Consider the following 21714-nt stretch of genomic DNA (forward strand, 5'->3'; position numbering starts at 1 on the left):
GACGTTGGAGGCACCAGCAGCTTCAAAAACTTGTCTGCTGCTATGACAAGGCATTTTTGCAGCTGCTCTTTTATCCTGACACAATTGCCTGTTGGAAAGAGTCCTCAATTTTTCCTTATCAGCACGCACACGTGTGTGCTGGGAATCAGCTACATACTTCTTGTTTGTGCGATGATCACGATGAAGTGTCTTGGCAATGTTGATTGTAGTCATGCCTTGACCTAAATACTCCACAATTTGTTGCTTCTCAGCAGCCGACACATCCTTTTTCTTTCCCATTTTGGCAAAAAAATGTAGGCTGCTTAATAATGTGGAACAGCCTTCTTAAGTAGTCTTGCCTTTATTTGGACACACCTGCCAAACTAATTTGCACAGGTATCTGCAATTGCTTTCAGTGATATAAAGAGCCCTGACACACATCACCATCAATGAGTTTAAATGACAAACAAAAATTCTAACCTTATCACTCCTGAACTCTTTTTGCATAATAATTTGGAACACAGTTTATATGGGGACCCTGCATCATTTTTTTTCTGGGGTACCCGTACATTCACCAGTATAGGCTAAGCAAACAGCTGTGATCTGTTAATAATAACCTGGGAACCTTAAGGGATATTGCACCTTTTCCCATATTAACATCAGCTCCCTGCCATGGGCTTTCCCTCTGCTGGTTATTTAAACTGTATGATAGCCCATGTTGTTTTCTTAATTTAATTCTTCATTTTACACAGGAAGGACACAGTGGGTGCTGAATACAACTCCCATCATTGTCGCCTGGTCTTGTTGATCTCAGGCGATCATTGACGCTGATTTGTGCCTTCAGCAGCCAGTGCCTAGGATCAGTGAGAACTGTACTGCTTTTGTATATAAGGATGGCACATAGACACAGATCACAGATCTTGCCAGTACTGGTTCTTCCTGTACAGGAATCACCAGGAGGTGTGAAGGAGGATTTAATTGTTAGTTCTTGTTAATACTGTACTGTGTGCCATACTTCTTTGACTTATGTGTGTCGATTCTCTCTTGTAATCACTTTATGATGCTGTTAAACATTTCATCTCCTTCATTGTCTGAGGGGCGAATGATTCAGCTGAAAGCTGAAATCTGCAGCAGTCACTTGTAGAATCATAGAATCGTAGAGTTGGAAGGGACCTCCTGGGCCATCTGGTCCAACCCCCTGCTCAAAGCAGGATTCGCTAAATCATCCCAGTCAGATGTCTGTCCAGCCTCTGTTTGAAGACTTCCATTGAAAGAGAACTCACCACTTCTAGTGGCAGCTTGTTCCACTCATTGATCACTCTAACTGTCAAAAAGTTTTTTCTAATATCTAATGTGTCTCCTCCCCTTCAGTTTCATCCCATTGCTTCTAGTCTTTCCTTGTGCAAATGAGAATAAAGTTGATCCTTCTACAATGTGACAGCCCTTTAGATATTTGTAGACCGCTATTAAGTCTCCTCAGTCTTCTCTTTTGCAAACTAAACATTCCCAAATCCTGCAACCTTTCCTCATAAGACAGGGTTTGCAGACCGGTTACCATTCTGGTCGCTCTTTTCTGAACTTGCTCCAGTTTGTTGATGTCTTTTTTTAAAATGTGGTGCCCAAAACTGGACACAATATTCCAGATGAGGTCTCACCAAAGAGGAGTAGAGGGAAATAATGACTTCACGTGATCTAGACTGTATGCTTCTGTTAATACATCCTAGAATTGCATTTGCCTTTTTTGCTGCTGCATCACACTGTTGACTCATATTCAGTCTGTGAGCTATTAGTATACCCAAGTCTTTTTCACATGTGCGTCACTTAGCCCTATTCCTCCCATTCTGTATATGCTTTTTTCATTTTTATTGCCCAGATGTAGTACTTTGCATTTCTCCCTGTTAAAAACCATTCTGTTAGTTGCTGCCCACTTCTCCAGTTTATTTAAATCTTTTTGAATCCTCTCTCTCTCTCTTCTCTAGTATTAGCTATCCCTCCTAGCTTTGTGTCATCAGCAAATTTAATCAGTTTACCCTCAATTCCTTCATCTAAATCGTTGATAAAGATGTTGAACAATACAGGGCCCAGGACAGAGCCCTGTGGTACCCCACTTGAAACATTCTTCCAACTGGATGTGCAGCCATTTACGACCACTCTTTGGGTCCGATCACTAAGCCAGTTATGAATCCACCTAACAGTTGCCTTGTCCATTCCATACTTAGTCATTTTTTCAATAAGGATTGTATGAGAGACTTTGTCAAATGCTTTGCTGAAGTCAAGATATACTATATCTACAGCATTTCCTTGATCCACCCAATCAGTGATACCGTCATAGAAGGAAATTAAGTTAGTCTGACATGACTTATTAGTTACAAACCCATGCTGACTCTGTTTAATCACTTCATTCTTATCCAGGTATTGACATACATGTTGTTTAATAGTTTGTTCAAAGATCTTTCCTGGTATAGAAGTCAGACTCACCGGCCTATAGTTGCCTGGGTCCACCTTCTTCCCCTTTTTGAAGATAGGAACAACATTTGCTCTTCTCCAGTCTTCTGGGACTTCTCCTGTTCTCCAAGAATTTTCAAAGATTATGGAGAGGGGTTCAAAAATTTCTTCTGCTATCTCCTTCAGTACTCTGGGGTGTAATTCATCTGGACCTGGAGACTTGAATTCATTTAGGTTAGCTAAGTGTTTCCTCACTATCTTTCTGTTTATAGATATCCTGGATTCTTCTATTCCCTTAATAGGACAGTGAATAACAGTTGATGTTACATTTCCTTCCTGAGAGAAAACAGATGCAAAATAGGAATTTAAAAGTTCAGCCTTCTCAACATCCTGTCTTACCATTTCATTATTTTCATCCTGTAAAAATCCTATAGCATCTTTGACTTTTCTTTTACTTTTGACATATCCCCAAAATCCTTTATTATTGCTTTTGACATCTCTTGCAAGCCTCAATTCATTATAGATCAGATCCCTTCTTTCTCCACTCCAGCACACATTCCACCGTTCTAAGCCTCTAATTGCCTTTGTCAAAACTGCTCCACTTGTTGAGGCCTCTGCAATGCTTCTGAAAATACATAGCTACTGGATTGCTTTCACCAGTCTCCCAGACTCTTCAGCCTGTGCAACTCCTTAGATATCTCCACATGATCACTATGATGGCTTGTTTCTCCATTTCTTATCTCTCACAAACTCTTGCAGCCTCACTCATCAGCCAGACAGACTCTGCTGTTCCTAAAACTCCAGTGCCTTGCTGGCTTCTCCACAGCCTATAGGCAAGCTCTGTGGTGCCTTTTTAGACCAAGACCTCTGGCCAGTGTCACAGTAGATCTTGCTGTTTCTTATGTGCTTACTGTGCACACACTGTTAGGCGTCGGGTTTCTGTAGCTGCAAAGCAGAGATCCCGAGCCTTGCATTCGTCAGTCTCCCATTCCTCTCCGGCTGCAGAGGAGGATGCTCAGCAGACTCTTCGATCCAGGCGCTCTGCTCAGACCAGCTCTGTAGGCTGGTTGCTGCTGCCACCTCTGGTCCAGCTATAGCAATGCATGCTGGTCAGCAGCGAGCTACTCCAGGGACTACGTCCTCCTTTCTGTCCACTGAGCATGCTCTTGGGACGATCTCTCATTGGCGATCGGAGGTCACATGCTCAGGTCCTTCTCCAGCTCGGATTGGACCATCAGGAAGGTCAGGAAGGTCCCGGAAGGACGCTGCTATAGAAGAGCCGCATGGCCGCACGGCCATGCGCTAGTATAGACTCTAATACTCATGGTGTGTATGATGATGGCTGCATGTATCTGGTGACTGACTCATTGGAAACCCCTACCCTTGGTTGTGCTTGTCGTTAGGGATTCGTAGTTAGTCAGTGCCAAAAGGTGGCTGTGCTCACGCCACTGTGCTCCAAGTCACAGCCATATTGTGCCCTTCAGCACAAGTCAACTCAGTACAGTAGCTGCAAGTACAGTACCGCAGTAAGTAGCTGCAACTGCCAGTGCGGTGCCGTGCGCAAGTCATGCAGTTTCTGTACCCTAGTCAGGGAGGTTAGTGGCGTCCGCCAGAGCGGTGCAGTCTATACTTAGTGCGCGTTTCCTCCAGCTATTGTCCTGCTGGCACCGCTGCCGTGGTGCCGAGCACTAGCGTGTCTAGAGGGACTCTAACCCAATGTCTCGGGCAGAGTCCTGTGACTATACGCTAGCGCTCACACTGCCGAAGCTCTGTGAGTACAAACAGGCTACGGCATTTATTATTTGGCGGTTGCGCGGCTCTGTGAGGTAAGTCTGCCTCTGTACACACTGGGTGAGGTTAACCCCGTGTGTCCCTTTATTATACCGCCATATCACGTCCGCCATTTCCAAGCAGCAGTTTACACCTCTGCACGGTGAACCCCGGGCTGCGAATGCACCTAAATACCATCTTTATTATTTGGTGCGTTCCGCCAGCCCCTAACACACACCTGAGGCATCAAGCACAGCAGCACATATGGACACACCTCAAATCCTGTCATACAGTTATTTATTATGCATTGCTTAGATAGCGCTACCATATTCCACAGCACTGTCCCAATGGGGCTCACCCTATCAGTATGTCTTTGGAGTGTAGGAGAAAAACCACACAAACACAGGGAGAACATACATATTCCTTGCAAATGTTCTCCTTGATGGGATTTGAACCCAGGTCCCCAGCCCTGAAAAGCAACAGTGCTAACCACTGAGCCATTGTGCACTCAAAATATATTGGAATAATATTGTAAAACCTGTCTTTGATAGTACATACTGACACATTTGCTACCATGGTGTGATGCCTACAATGAGATACAAATTATTTTTGTCATAATCACTTGATATAAAATGTTGGATTTTTACTATCCAGTGTAAGCAGCCATGTTTTATGAGAAGGTACGCTGATGGACCCAATCTGGTTTTGTTTTCTCATTTAATTCTGAAATGTAATTTAGAGATGATTAGCAGGGTACCATGGGAAAGTTTATACTTACAATGTATGGTATATTGCTGTTTTAATTAAGACTAGTGACCCTAGGAAGGAATTTTGATCCTTTTTATTTATGCCTTCTTTTGATTGTGTTCACGGGCCAAATGAAATAAATAGCTATTTTTTGGAGCATAACAATTAATTATAATGAAACATATAATGTAACAGTACCCTTCTGAGATATTTAGTCACAATACAAATCAAAAACAGCTTGTTCTGTAGAGAAAATGTGACATTGCATGGTGCCCAATCAGATGCCTTGTACAATATGGTCATGTTGTGCCCGCCAGAGCTGTGGAGACCTGTCCAAATGGTAGCGTGTGATGTTGGGATAATGCCTTCAATAACTTAAAGTAGAGATATTTTATCCCATATGATTTACATCTCGGCTACAACAGGAGCTTCATGCCAATCACCAATATAGCAACAATCACCATGAAATATCCCTTTTTATCTGTACAGTGTCAGCCATAATACTTCCTGGACAGTGTCAATCACAGTGCTGCCAGCATGCATGTCTTTAGGATGTCTTGCTGTCTCTGGCAGCTGGGCACCCAACTGCTTGTGCTTAATTGAAAGAGCCCATGAGTCAAATGTGTGCTTATGGCAGAGGTTTATCATATAGGGTCATGTGCTATTGGTATCTTAATGGGCTATCTGACACTAATCACTTCTGCATCAGAGGTGAGAGATGACCAGGAACTGTACAAAATACCTGCCGATCATGCTGGCATCTTGGCAGGTGTTTGGGGGCATAACATCCCCACACACCTCTGGTATAGAAGTGAGCCATGCTGGATAATCTATATAACTCCATAATCTTGGCATGAAAATCCACCATTTGTAAAGCCCAGCTACAACCATACTCTAGATGGTAAAACGCCACTAAACGAGTTTCAACCATCACCCCCTCCAATAAAAATCTGTGCCACTAAAAAAATTAACACATAAGTGTGGAAGGGTTTGCACTAACACTTTCCATTTACTGAGGCTTTGTTCACATCTGTGTTGTGGTTTCTTTGTAATGTAAACCATATAATACAGTCAAATGTGTTACATCAAGGACACCAAGGCATGCAGTGCTAAACTTTCTGTCAAGTAATAAATCTGGATGAGCCGAGTATAAGGGTACTCGTACATCTTAGCTAGCGATCAACTGAGTGGTCTCTCCCAATTCCTCTCTGACTTGACCAAGCCTTCGTGAGTTTTCAATGGGGAGAGTTGAGTAAGCTGCTTATTTCCAGGGAGAACAAAAGGATCAGGCATTTAACCTAAAACTATGCAATCCTCATCTTTTAGGGGAGAGACACATTGGACATTCGGTTGGTCCCACCATAATTGATGAGTTTGGCCTAATATGAATGGGGTTGTTTAGACTGAAGGTTCGTGTACATGGACTGACTGGCGGTACGATAAAAAAGCCAATCGGTAAACACAGGCAGACCAAAGTAAACAATGCGCACAGTGCTATCTACACTAGATCACTCAGCTCGCAACGGCTGCCATGGCGGTGCGAGTCCCATTTGTTGCACAAAGAAGCATATTAAGATCATGGAGTGGCCTAGCCAGTCTCCAGACCTTAATCCCATAAAAATCTTATGAAGGGAGTTGAAGCTCCGAGTTGCCAAATGACAATGACGTGTCTGGATGCAGCGAGTACCACAAGGCGAACCCATATGACACACGTGACCCTGGATACACCGCCTCCAGTGGGGCGAATTTAAATAAACACGTGCAGCTGGATACACCGCCTCCAACTGGCGAATTTAGACATTACACGTAAATACAAGTCTGGAAACCCCGCCTCCAGTAATGCGAATTTAAACAATAAGGGAAACCTGGGAAACATTAACAATGGTGGGCCCTGCGATAGGGAATAGGGAAGTGGAGACCTCCTGAGCTCCCCTGAGCCAGTGTCCCTGCACTCCTAACGTTCCCTATGCCGGTTCCGCACCGGGCGCCCAACAGGAACCTAAAAACCCTAGCTCGTCCTGACCTAAACCCTCACTAGGGAATTGGTCGGTGCGGAAACTAATCCCACCCCTGCACTAAAACACACATGAGGAAAGATGACAAAACAGGGGAAACACCACTTAGCTTTGCTCTGTTGCGTACGCTCCTAGCAACAGAGCCCACCACCTGTGTGCATCTTCTCCTCCACCCGGATCCATCACCATAATCGGATCCATCACCATAGTGCAGCCTTGGAGCAGAGTCCACCACCAATTGCAGCAGTCCAGTAACAGAGTCCCAATGATGAGTTCAGCTTCTGCCCAAAAAGTCAAGCATGCTTGAGTCCAGCTCTCAGCAACCAGGTCCAGCATGGTGAGTGCAACTCTCACCATCGTCGCCACTCCACCAAGCCATGCAAACACTTCCTGCCGACGCCATAAACTGTGACTCCACCATGCCATGCCAGCCCTTCTTGCAGACCACCTAGCTGCCACTCGTCCCCTCTTGCTGGCCTGCGCAGGACTTGTGTTCAGCTCCTTCATTCACCAAGGCTTCCTTGTGAATGACTAACACACAATATCACCAGCCGTGATTGAACCCACCTGGCTCCCTTTTATAGAGCCTAACACCTGATTTGTAATTGCGTGCACATTAACCCTAAAGCTAAGGTGCGATACCACTCACCACCACCGGGCAACTTAGAATGAAACACCACGTGTAATAATTCTAATGGCCACCGGGGGCAATCAACCCACTTTGGCACCTAGCCAAAGGAAAAAAAAGTTCACTTTTCCATTTAAATCTGTCAGATCCACGCTGGATCATGACAGATTTAGAGATGATCTGCAAAGGAGGAGTGGACCAAAATTCCTCCTGACATGTGCGCAAACCTCATCATCAACTACAAAAACGTCTGACTGCCTTTCTTGCCAACAAGGGTTTTGCCACCAAGTATTAAGTCTTGATAGCCAGAGGGGTCAAAATGCAAATAAATTTATATAATTTATACATTGTCATTTTCTGGATTTTATTTTTGATATTCTATCTCTCAATGTTAAAATGAACCTACCATTAAAATTATGTTCATGTCTTTGTCAGTGGGCAAACTTACAAAATCAGCAAGGGATCAAATACTTATTTCCACCACTGTAGTTATAACATCCCATGCATGGTTCTTCATGAATACCTGAAAGTATTTATTAATGTTCCAAGTCATTTAATTGCTGTGTCACAAATGTATATTGCCCCTTTAACGTGCATAGTAGTTCACAGTTAATAATGCGGCAAGTTCCCTTTATATGGATCCTGGGGGAATAAACCAATTTTATTTGCTGTTTTTATAGGCACGACAAAAACTGATATAAACTCTGTATGTCTTTAGCACATTGCTTTGCGTGCTCCGATGCTTCTCCTGGTGGTTAACATCAGATGACAGTATATTTAGTACCATTCAGAACACGGTATATGACATGCAGCGTGCACAAGACCATTGTGCGCTCTTACATGGTGTTCGTGAGATCGGGGGGCTCGATGATCTTGTTCGCCCATCTCACAAAGTGGCTGTCTATGGGTCTAGATTGTCACAAAGAAGAAAACTTTTTCCGAGCATCCTTCAAAGAAGATTTGTCGTGTCAAGATCATTCACTTTGCATATGGAAAAAAAGTCTGGCAGACTCTTCTGTCTTCTGCAGCGAGCCTCTTAACAATGACGGCTTTGAACTGTTGAACTTTAATAAGAAGGGAACACTCTGAGTAAGCGTTGGTTGGGATGTGGTGATCCTTTGCTTGGAACTTAGTCTCTTAGTTACATAAATCAAATATGTCATGAGCTGGAAAGGCCAAGAATAAAATAACAGTGCCTGGTATTTTTTTTTCTTCCTTTGTTCTTTCTTTCACCCAAAACCTTTCTGAGCAATTATAATGATCATTTTCAGGAAATGTTACTTGACGTAAAAACCAGAAGCAAATGAGTCTGCAACCAAATCTCGCTTGTCTGCATGAATTCTCACGCTTCCATCATGTGAAATACTCTGTATGTAATAGCCGTGTATTTGTCATTTTTATGAATAAGTGCTCCACCACAATGTTTTGTAGCACACTAATCGCCTGTTGTACCAACGTTACTCATTTCCTCTACTTCTCGCAGATAGCAGCTCAATGTATTGTGACGCCGATCACAGCCAGCCCGTTTAATTATTGTTTTTTCATTGGAATTGGAATCTTATGAATAAAATGTTGCTATTGTAGTGTGTAGGTCCTAGTACAACAATCCTAATGATATCTGTTTTAGGGCTTGTTCACACTACCATATTTCCAGTTTGAGTGCTGTCTGTGGAAAAAAACAGACATCACTCGGACCAATGTTATTCAGTGGAACAGTGGAGACGAGCACCCGTAAATCTGGTGAGACTCACCCTTTCAAGTCTATGGGTGCTTAAAAAAAACATCTGATGCCATATGGACTCACAACATAGCATCCAATTTTTACAGATATATTGCAATTTTGTACCATAGGAAACTGTAAGATTATGTGCTGCATAGATTTTTGCACCATTTCTGAAGCTCTTACCAGGAAAAATGCAGAGGCAAAGCGCTAGTTTTTGCTGTGTTCTTTACTTATGTTTTTGGTACAGATTTTCCACACTCATTAGTATGATTGAAAGCTCCATCACAAACGCTAAAAGAATTGACATGCTGCAGACTGACATGCTGAGACTTCAGGATTCTCGTTCACATTGTTGGCATAAAATGTGGTGCTCAAAACTGGACACAGTATTCCAGATGAGGTCTGACCAAAGAGAAGTAGAGGGGGATAATGACGTGATCACGTGATCTGGACTATATGCTTCTGTTAATACATCCCAGAATTGTATTTACCTTTTTGCTGCTGCATCACACTGTTGACTCATGTTTAGTTTATGATCTATTAGTATACCCAAGTCTTTTTCACATGTGCTGTTGCTTAGCACTATTCCTCCCATTCTGTATATGCTTTTTCATTTTTATTGCCCAGATGTACTACTTTGCATTTTTCCCTGTGATTGCATCCTACGAGTAGCTGCTCGCTGTTACAGCAAACTGATGGATAAAAACAAATAAATCTGGTTGGTAGCAGAGAGAACACGTTGCAATCTAAATACAGAGCTGACTGAGTCTAAGAATCTATACGCCCTTTGAGGAAGGCACTGCCGAAATGCGCGTCGGGGTGGGCGGGTCTGTCCTGGAGAGAGGTCCACTCTGCATAAGGTATTGTTTATACACTGCTATGTGGCTCTTAGGGTATTTGAACACGATTAATATTATTGTTAGAGTACAATTTTACAATGTAGTGGTTTAGTTTTCTTACTGTGGACGCTGTGACTCTTATGGATATACCCACCTTGGGCAAGTTTTTTGATGCTGTTATCACCTTTTTAGCCCTGTATGTCCATCTGTCTGCGTGATCTTTTTATATGTTTAATAAAGATGATGTTACATTTTGGACTTTATGACTGCCTGCTTCTTTAGATTTATTGGTTCTTACATGCAGTTGTCCATCCTATATCCACACTACGGTAGTTTTGTAAAATAGTTATACAGTATATAGAGATTTATATTTACTTTTCTACCACCTATGATGTTCATCAGAATTCTTTTGAATCTATACGCAGAGAGGAGTCAGAACTCTAAGGTAAAACCAATTGGGCATCCAGGTGTCTTGCTGGGTGACGGAAAAGCAAGGTGCACATCAACACAACAATGGGGAGAGGGAGGGGAAGCCCGAACACTATGGAAGGGGGAAGTAGAGTCCCCTAGTCAGAGCTAACAATACCCTGACTGCCCTAAACGTCCCTAAATAAGTTTCACACCTATCGCCAAGCAGGAACCTAATCCCTGCCTGACCTTAGTGGTTGACTCTGGATAGGGAGGGACCACTGAGATATCACGCCAGCAATACTCTAAGGGCCCCGTCACACATAGCGACACACCAGCGATTCCGACAACAATATGACCTTGTCAGGATCGCTGGTGTGTTGCTACATGATCGCTGGTGAGCTGCCAAACAGGCAGCTTCACCAGCGATCAGCACCAGCGACACGGGGAAACAAGCGACGCACGTCGCTTAGTTACCCACTGTGTACTTTAGTTACCAGCACGCTGGTGCATGGAGCTGGTAACCAAGGTACACATCGGGTTTCTAAGCGGCGCGCGGCACTTAGAAACCCGATGTATACCTTGGTTACCAGCTCCCTGCACCAGCGCGCTGGTAACTAAAGTACACATCAGGTTTCTAAGCACTGCGCGCCGCCTAGAAACCCTGTGTCTACCTTAGTTACCAGCGCCAGATCACTGATCGCTGGTCTCCCGCCTGTCACACGCAGCGATGCGTGCTGGCCAGCGGGAGACCAGCGATCAAAAAAATGTCCTGGCCATTCCAGGACGATCAGCGATAACCGGCAGGGGGGCCGGTCGCTGGTCAGTGTCTCACACAGCGATCTCGCTGGTGAGATCGCTGTTGCGTCACAAAACTTGTGACTTAGCAGCGATCTCGCTAGCGAGATCGCTATGTGTGACGGGGGCTTAAGAGTACTCCAAGAAGACAATAGCCAACTGCTAGTACTTATAACTAGACAAAGGGAAAATGAGCTAACACCAGCACCCTGCTGAAGAGACTGAATGTATTTAAACCTTCAGCAAAGGTGTGTTAATTAGCAGCAGAACTTGGATGTAACTGTTGGGTCCTAGCGGGAAAAGGATATCACTCCATAACAGAGATGCAAAAATCAAGAAGGTGCTTGTAGAGCTAATCGCAATGACCTTCTACAGCTGGATCCAGGTTGACTGTCTGTCACACCTGACACACCCGTGACACCAGGGGGTTAATCAGAAGAAATGTCAATAACACAAACCATGCTGAGCACAACACAACATAAATAAAATACCACAATAAGTCCACCAGTGCAGTTTCACAAGCAAGGTGTTACATATGGAAAAATACCCCTTCTTAGAAAGTAATTCGACAAATAAGAGCCATGACTTTGTTGCTTATCGAAGATCCCAGTGAAGGTTTTCATGTTTCCGGTGAAGGTTATTGATGGAAGCACTGAATGTTGTCTGTGATGGCGGTGAAGAACATCTACTATCAGTTGATCTAATAATTAGACATAGTCACATGACCGCAGATTATGCGGGAAACATTACGATAACTCAGTTTTTCTGATTACCAATAAGAATAATGACAAAGGTGCAATTCCTTTTTTTCACGCAATGGTAGTAGATTGTGGATTGTGCTAGAAATCTCAAGAGAAATGATTATTTGTTGCTCTTTTGTTACCAGGCTTCTTGAAGATTTAATTAACAGGTGTGCATGTGTTTTTCTCTTCCATCACTGAGTCCCATGGCATTGCCACATACGTTTCTCTGCCTTGCAGTATACTTGCAGACCTCAGGTTTTCTGCATCTCGTTCTTATACTTACCTGCCAAAGGTGATGTTCTCATTAATCAGCACAATGAGTTTGCGTAAAGATTCTTCCTTGAGTCTTTTCTCCACGAAGAAGTGACAAGATCTCTGTGGAATTTCATCTGATACTGAAAATGAAGCTTTCGTCAAGTAGCATAGAAGTTATTGCCTGCTGCATCCTGATCTTTGTAAGTTTACTGGGAAATGCCATCCTGATTTATTGTACGTGGAAGTGCATTACAAGACGTCTGCCAACATCATTTGCCCTCATTTTCAGCCTTGCATTTGCTCACTTAATGAAAAATATTGTGATCAATGCCTTAAATATTATTTTCAATGTTGGATTGATCCCCAATTCTCACGTCTGCAAATTTGGATTGTTTACGGCATCATTAACTACTAAGCTGGAGATCTGGTTCACATTTTACTTGGCTGTATTCTACTGTGTGAAGCTCAATCGAATTGTCCATCCACTGAGGACACCTCTAAATGGCAAATGGCGCAAGCATCATCTCATAGCTGTGCTTGTCTTGTGGGTCATAGGAATTGCAGTTTGTTGCCCTTACCTAGTTTTTGGGAATATTATGCAAAATCAAGCTTTTCTCAATGATACAGCCTCCTTGCATCACAGCTTTCTTCATGAAGAATGTCATATTGATTTTCCAGATAGTGCCATTGAATTTTATTATCACCAGATCTTCATGGTCATCACTGATCTACTTCCTTTAGTAAGTTTACTTCTGGTTTGTTTTCGCATAATCCTTCTTTTTTATGAGCAAAAGAAAGCAACTTATGGCAATATCTGGATTGGACATGACCCTTCGGAGACTGAAGTCCTTCGGGCTTCTAAAGTGATTGTGCTGTTAATGGTCCTAGTCACTGGTCTTTGGGTTGCCCACTATGTGCTCGTCTTGTTCTTGAAATACATAAGGACATGGTATTTAACTTCTACCCTTCTTGTTGTGCTGTTTTCAGGATACTCCGGCATTTGCCCCTACTTACTCATGTTAATTAACTACAAAATCAGTTTGCAGATTAGGTCACTGAGCTCCTTCTGCTGCGCAAGCAATAAACCCAAGACTTCACCTACTAGTCAAAAGTCCATACCCAAAGAACTAGTCAATGAAAACTGACCTTGTTATAGACTGTATCATTCTTTGCAAACTATTCTACAAAAATGCAACGGTCTGGACTCACAAGTAGGCGTGTATATAGTTTAACATTACTATTTATGTTTTGTTTCCTTTTTAACATTTATGAGGTTTGCTCTTGTTTTTGATGGTCAGAATTGTGTAGTGTTCTGCAGTATCTTATCAAATAATGGAAGCCTGACATGTCTTTTATGAGTCAGTGGGGGGAAATCTGATTACAATACATTTCTCAAAGGGATGATAGTGGATCATGACAGATCCATCATAATAATAATAATAATAATAATAATAATAATCTTTATTTTTATATAGCGCTAACATATTCCGCAGCGCTTTACAGTTTGCACACACATCATCACTGTCCCCGATGGGGCTCACAATCTAAACTCCCTATTAGTATGTCTTTAGAATGTGGGAGGAAACCGGAGTACCCGGAGGAAACCCACGCAAACACGGGGAGAACATACAAACTCCTTGCAGATGTTGTCCTTGGTGGGATTCGAACCCAGGACCCCAGCGCTGCAAGGCTGCAGCGCTAACCACTGAGCCACCGTGCCGCCCGGATCATCTAAAAGTCAAAGCCATGGCAACAGAGCCTTAGTTATTGTTGTTTTATACATATGTAATTATTTATATTAAATTAATGAACAAACCAATTTGTTTTAAAGGGAACCTGTCACCAGGTTTCGCCGATATAAGGTACGGCTACTGGCTTTCAGGGCTTATCTACAGCATTCTGTAATGCTGTAGATAAGCCCCCGATCCAACCTGAAAGATAAGAAAAATAAGTTTTATTATACCCATCTGGGGTGCAGTCCGATCCAATGGGTGTCGCAGGTCCGGGTCCGGTGCCTCACATCTTCTTGCGATGCTACCCTCCTGCTTGCTTCACAGGCATCGCGCTCCTGCACAGGCGTAATTATCTGCCCTGTTGAGGGCAGAGCAAATTCCTGCAGTGCGTAGGCACTGCGCCTCTCTGACCTTTCCCAGCACCTAGCCACTGCAGTACTTTGCTCTGCCCTCAACAGTGCAGAGAAGGACACCTGCGCATGAGTACAATGCCGGGGAGCCATGAAGCAAGCAAGAGGACGGCGTCGCAAGAAGATGGGAGGTGATGGACCCGGACCACGAGACCCATCGGACCAGGCCGACCCCGGGTGAGTATAATAAAACTTATTTTTCTTATCTTTCAGGTCGGATCAGGGGGGCTTATCTACAACATTATAGAATGCTGAAGATAAGCCCTGAAAGGCAGTGGCCGCATCTTAGATCGGTCAAAACTGCTGATAGGTTCGCTTTAAATTATTGCACTGCTACCATAATTTAGAATTACAGCTGCTTCCGTTATATCAGAGTATGATGTCAACTAGGATTAATAGGATTTGGGATGGTTTCAGAGACAGTTAAATGATTATTCTAGTCTACAAAAATTGAGATTTGATAAAAAATTTTTATATTTGTGTGGGATCAATTGTCTGGCCTCATCGTTCCCCTGTCCTCAAGACTTCAGCTAGGATGAGCTGATTGGAGCAGATTGTCCATTGATATTGATAACCTATCCTAAGGGCAACATGTTATCTCGGTATGTTCTAGATTAGCCAGTCATAACTAGGAAATGTGAGTGTCAACTGAGATGACAAGTACAATGGAAGACACCGTGATGCAGATAAAGCAGATATAATGAGCTACTGAATGGAGTTACAAATGTCTACAAAGAAGGCAACTCAATGATGAGATTTATAAAACTAGTGGTTTGAGCAGCACACCGTGCGAATCTGGGGTACCCTGGTGCACATCCCACTGTTGCTCATGGTTTATTTGAGCCACCAGTAAAAGTACAGAAGAATAAGTGAAGGCAACACTTCCATCTTAATCAAATGTATCGGTAGTCCAATGTAGGATGTGTTGGCTTATAACTTACTAAACTGTCTAAAAGCAAAGCTGTCTATGTTGCCCTTAGCAAGAAATCACAGCACAGCTTTAATTTTGTGTTTTGCTACTGAAAACTTAAGTTCTGTGCTGTGATTTGTTGCTGTGTTATGTTTCATACGTTTTGGCTATCATATAGCAAATCTATAATTAAATTAGACACTTTGGCTTCCCATGAAGACATCGGAGACTAAGTGTGTTATGAGAGTTTTGATTCTAACTAGTTTTGATTCTCACACCCATATTGAATTTCACACCGATTCTATATGGTAATCCATTATTGTGCTGTAACCTATATTTATACTGTAAATTTGTTGCATATTAAATATATAAGATGCTTTCCAAGGTATAGGTATAAAAGAGTTATAATATAAAATAAAATGTTATTTTATTATTTGGCATATTTTCCTCTCGCATTTGCTCCTGTCTAACTCCGCTTGTTAGCCTAAATTGTCTTGGTGAAAAGCTGAATTATTTATAGCCTATGATACCTTTTATTGGAAGTAAGTTCAGTTTTTCATAGATCCTTGGTAATGGTAACCACAAATCTCTGAATAAAAAAGAAAAAACTATGTGGTCTTGGATTTTGTGACCTAGTCCAGCGTTTCCACTATTTCAGAGTAACTTAGAACATATGTATTGGCTTTCCAGTTAGTGTATTGATAGTGCAGACTTCATAGATGCCAAAGTTGTGAAGACACCGGTGATTAGATAGTAAAGGCTGCCTGGTATGTATAGCAGTAGAAAGTTTCTGCATCGTTGTGCACATTTTTCTATCTTATTACATGAAGACTTTTCAGAAGGTTGCATCATTATGGGTGCTGAGGTCAGGCTGAGCATACGTTTTGAATGAGGAGATAAGAGTAAAGCCCCCGTTATGCACGCTGTAACATCACCGATTTTGTGACGTAGCAGTGATATTGCTAGCGATATCGCTATGTCTGATACTTACCTCCGACCGGCTCCCCCACTGCTCATCACTGGTCGCGCGAGAGCGTCCTGGACCATTTCTCGTTGGGCGCTTCCTGCTGGGCATCCTGTGGCGCCGACGAGCGACGCGTGGACGCGAGTGGGAGGACGTCAGGATCGCCGCGTCTGACAGGTAAGTAGCGACCCCCGAACCCTGCTATGTCGCTGGTGAGATCTGCCTGTGTGGCAGCTCACTAACGACCACTTAGCGATGCACCAGCGATCCATATTGTTGTCGGGATCGCTGGTGCATCGCTAAGTGTAATGGTACCCTAAGGTTGGCCAGGCCCATCAGATAGCTGTTGGCCAGTCTCCCGAGGTGAAGTCAGCGGTTCACTGATGACACGGAAGTGACGTTTGTAGGTAACCACAAGCAATGGTGTGCATTCCAAAAAATTATGAGGACACTGACGACACAGAAGTGACGTTTGTAGGTAACCGCAAGCAATGGTGTGCTTTCCAAAAAATTATGAGGACACTGACGACACGGAAGTGACGTTTGTAGGTAACCGCAAGCAATGGTGTGCATTCCAAAAAATTATGAGGATCATCAAGCACATTCACTTTTAAAATGAAGCACAAAAGGGAAAGGTGGAGCTAGGAGGCTCCTTGCAGCTATAGTTGCATAGATTGCAAAAAGACCAAGGCCCATAAAGTTCAAGTTTTCTCCACCTATTGTTAATTTTGTCACCAAATTAACTATAACCCACAATGTTATGTGTATTGAGGAAATCACCCAGCACTGTTTTAAAACTTGTTAGTGTATGCCATTTTTTCTGCTTGTAGTAGGGCATTCCACAGTCTAACTGCTTGATCTGTATAAAAACCCTTTCCTATTTAATTGCCGGAATCAGCTTTCTTCCACCCTTAATGAGTGCCCCCTGGTCCTTAGTATGTTCTTTGGAAGGAATAAGTTGTGTGCAAGTCCTTGGATTTGGCAAATGGCAGGCACTGAAGCATGAACCTCTATGAGAAAACTGTATGTCCAACTGTGTGTTGAAGTCGGCAAGAGAATAGACTATTGGCCTCCTCATATAAATTAGATAGCTGTCAAACGAACAATTGCTGGCTGTCCGCTATCTCTCCCGCTATCTCTCCCGTCTTTCCCATGCACAGGAATGCTCGTCTCCTGTGTTATCTATGAGATATCTGGCTTAGCCAATCTGCATGCCAAACATAATCAATGGTCGTTGAAATTCATCCGGCCGGATCCTTCTCTTCTCCGATAACATCTGCGGGGAAAGATTCGAGAGGACACACATTAAGTTGATCCACTGGGACCGGTAGGTTTGGCCAGTTCTTATCTAATGTGTATGGGGGTTTTAACATCAAGATCTGCTTTGACCCTGTGATGTATACTGTTTACTATTTGCGCACCACTGTATTTAAACACCTTATCAAGGCAATTGTGAATGGAAATGGATACACGGTAAATACTATTTATGGGCTTAACAGGTATTTTATCTATCTTAGATTTTTTTTCACATGATTTGTACAAATATAACATAAGAATTTTTTTTAATTAATTGTAAATTTGCTCCAGGATAAGAAAGCCAAGGCCCGATTTATTAAACTACTTCATTTGGAACCTTAAGGTATTTCTGTTTCAGTGGAAAACTCATTATTTCTGAGTCCGCTATTTTTGGAATCCAGTAGTAGTTTATAACCTGGAGCCAGCCTCTACGTTTTTTCACAGCCAAAGACATAAAATATTTTCTGGATGCTCAGATTTACTTTCAGTCTATCTCCCCAAAAGAGAGCCACGTCCAAGCAGAGAGCTTAGTCCAAGGCGAAACGGAAATACAATGCTGAAATATGAAAAGGATTAAAGTTCGTGGTGTTAACATCCCCAAGGGATGAATTCTTAGGGAAGGAGCTTCAAGAAGAAGCCCATTGCCAGTGAGATGGGTTGGACAGTCACTTGACACCATGGTGAATTTAATTATATGATTAAAAGAATGCGTTCTGCAACTTTTATAGCACCTGAGGGGTGTTTAGATTATGCATTAAGTTACAATGTCAGGTTGGAATAATTCATATTCCCTGTCGTGATGATTTGTAAATATGGATTCAGTTAGAGATCAGTATAACTATCAAATGGCACAAATCTGTTGCTAGATTTAAAAACAAAAACTTTCCACTTTTCCAAACAGTTACATGACTTTTATTGTATTTGCATAAATGAGGATAATTAGTGGCGACTCTTTTATCCCAAAATATCATAAGTCGGTCACATTCTTGCCCTTGTTTCAAAGTGAAGGTCATTAAATGAGCTCAAGCATCTGTTTTTCCTCTTCAGCTGGTTTCACACAGGACTGCCAGAATGTGGACATCAGGTATAGTCAGTTTTCCTTGTTAATGAGCTCGTGTCAGATCTTGGGTTCTGCCAAGCATGTTAAGCGATGGTTACTGCATCTTACATGCATGCTTTCATATAGTATGCAAGATATACAGTATATAACATTGAAAATAATCAGGGCTAGGCTATTTTTATTGTGTGAGATCACTTGTAATTCAATGGCTTTAGCATTAATGCAAAATAATTATTGGATTAAAGTTCTTATTTATAAAAACTTGATTGCAGTGCTAACTTAAAGGCTATGTACAACGTTGCACAGAATTTTTTCTCATTGTTCATTTGCTTCCTAAATGCAAAGATAAACAACTTTCTTAAAGGGGACCTGTCACCAGGTTTTTCCCGTATAAAGTAGGGACACCCTACCTGTTACAGCATACTAGAATGCTGTATATACAGTCATGGCCAAAAGTATTGACACCCCTGCAATTCTGTCAGATAATACTCAGTTTCTTCCTGAAAATGATTGCAAACACAAATTCTTTGGTATTATTATCTTCATTTAATTTGTCTTAAATGAAAAAACACAAAAAGAATTGTCCTAAAGCCAAATTGGATACAATTCCACACCAAACATAACAAAGAGGGTGGACAAAAGTATTGGCACTGTTCGAAAAATCATGTGATGCTTCTCTAATTTGTGTAATTAACAGCACCTATAACTTACCTGTGGCACCTAACAGGTGTTGGCAATAACTAAATCACACCTGCAGCCAGTTGACATGGATTAAAGTTGACTCAACCTCTGTCCTGTGTCCTTGTGTGTACCACATTGAGCACGGAGAAAAGAAAGAAGACCAAAGAACTGTCTGAGGACTTGAGAAACCAAATTGTGAGGAAGCATGAGCAATCTCAAGGCTACAAGTCCATCTCCAAAGACCTGAATGTTCCTGTGTCTACCGTGCACAGTGTCATCAACAAGTTTAAAGCCCATGGCACTGTGGCTAACCTCCCTAGATGTGGCCGGAAAAGAAAAATTGACAAGAGATTTCAACGCAAGATTGTGCGGATGTTGGATAAAGAACCTCCACTAACATCCAAACAAGTTCAAGCTGCCCTGCAGTCCGAGGGTACAACGGTGTCAACCCGTACTATCCGTCGGCATCTGAATGAAAAGGGACTGTATGGTAGGAGACCCAGGAAGACTCCACTTCTTACCCCGAGACATAAAAAAGCCAGGCTGGAGTTTGCCAAAACTTACCTGAAAGCCTAAAACATTTTGGAAGAATGTTCTCTGGTCAGATGAGACAAAAGTAGAGCTTTTAGGGCAAAAGCATCAACATAGAGTTAACAGGAGAAAAAAGAGGCATTCAAAGAAAAGTACACGGTCCCTACAGTCAAACATGGCGGAGGTTCCCTGATGTTTTGGGGTTGCTTTGCTGCCTCTGGCACTGGACTGCTTGACCGTGTGCATGGCATTATGAAGTCAGAAGACTACCAACAAATTTTGCAGCATAATTTAGGGCCCAGTGTGAGAAAGCTGGGTCTACCTCAGAGGTCATGGGTCTTCCAGCAGGACAATAACTCAAAACACACTTCAAAAAGCACTAGAAAATGGTTTGAGAGAAAGCACTGGAGACTTCTAAGGTGGCCAGCAATGAGTCCAGACCTGAATCCCATAGAACACCTGTGGAGAGATCTAAAAATGGCAGTTTGGAGAAGGCACCCTTCAAATATCAGGGACCTGGAGTAGTTTGCCAAAGAACAATGGTCTAAAATTCCAGCAGAGCATTGTAAGAAACTCATTGATGGTTACCGGAAGCGGTTGGTCGCAGTTATTTTGGCTAAAGGTTGTGCAACCAAGTATTAGGCTGAGGGTCCCAATACTTTTGTCCGGCCCATTTTTGGAGTTTTGTGTGAAATGATCAGTGTTTTGCTTTTTGCTTCATTCTCTTTTGTGTTTTTTCATTTAAGACAAATTAAATGAAGATAATAATACCAAAGAATTTGTGTTTGCAATCATTTTCAGGAAGAAACTGAATATTATCTGACAGAATTGCAGGGGTGTCAATACTTTTGGCCATGACTGTAAGTCCCCAATGGGCCCTACACAAAACAAAAGATAGCTGCTATTATTCACACCTACGATGGGTGTCATTGTTCCCATCCGACTCCTCTGTTCTTGTAGTCATCGTCCTTCTTGCTTCATGTGGATGACGCATCCACACAATGTCGTCCATCGCGCTCCTGCGCAGGCCTACTTCTCTCTATCCTGCCTGAATTGTAGTGTGCATGCATCGGGCATTAAGGGTTCACAAACCTTTAAGCATCACTATATATACAGTGGGGAAAATAAGTATTTGATACATTGCTGATTTTGCAAGTTTTCCCACTTACATGAATGGCGAGGTCTGTAACTTTTATCACAAGTACACTTCAACTATGAGACATAATCTTAAAAATATATCCAGAAAATCTCATTGTATGATTTTTACATAATTAATTTGGATTTTATTGCACGAAATTAGTATTTGATACAACAGAAAAACAGAACTTAATTTTTGGTACAGAAACCTTTGTTTGCAATTACAGAGATCAGACGTTTCCTGTAGTTCTTGACCAAGTTAGCACACACTGCAGCAGGGATTTTGGCCCACTCCTCCATACAGCTCATCTCCAGATCTTTCAGTTTCGGGGCTGTCTCTAGGCAACATTGAGTTTCAGCTCCCTCCAAAGATTTTCTATTGGGTTCAGGTCTGGAGACTGGCTAGGCCACTCCAGGACCTTGAAATGCTTCTTACAGAGCTACTCCTTAGATGCCCTGGCTGTGTGTTTTGGTTCATTGTCATGCTGGAAGACCCAGCCGTGACTCATCTTTAATGCTCTTTCTTAATGAGGGAAAGGGGTTGGTGGCCAAAATCTTGCGATACATGACCCCAACCATCCTCCCTTCAATACGGTATATGATGTTTGTGCCAACAGTTGTTGCCTTCTCACCAAGCTGCTT

The 21714-nt window shown here is 42.4% G+C and overlaps 2 protein-coding genes across 4 annotated transcripts in view; both read left to right on the forward strand.

Moving 5' to 3' along the window:
• SNCAIP (synuclein alpha interacting protein) overlaps positions 1–21714 on the forward strand; it is a 320769-nt gene that overhangs the window by 121621 nt on the left and 177434 nt on the right. The gene's annotated exons all lie outside the window — the stretch shown is intronic.
• Positions 12033–13495, forward strand: LOC141091348 (uncharacterized). The gene has a single exon (XM_073576927.1). It carries the CDS (start codon positions 12497–12499, stop codon positions 13493–13495), a length of 999 nt encoding a protein of 332 aa, XP_073433028.1. The 5' UTR covers positions 12033–12496.

The sequence above is a fragment of the Dendrobates tinctorius genome, unplaced genomic scaffold (assembly GCF_039654945.1).
Source record: "Dendrobates tinctorius isolate UK_male_01 unplaced genomic scaffold, ASM3965494v1 ptg000003l, whole genome shotgun sequence".
In the NCBI taxonomy this organism is placed as follows: Eukaryota; Metazoa; Chordata; class Amphibia; order Anura; family Dendrobatidae; genus Dendrobates; species Dendrobates tinctorius.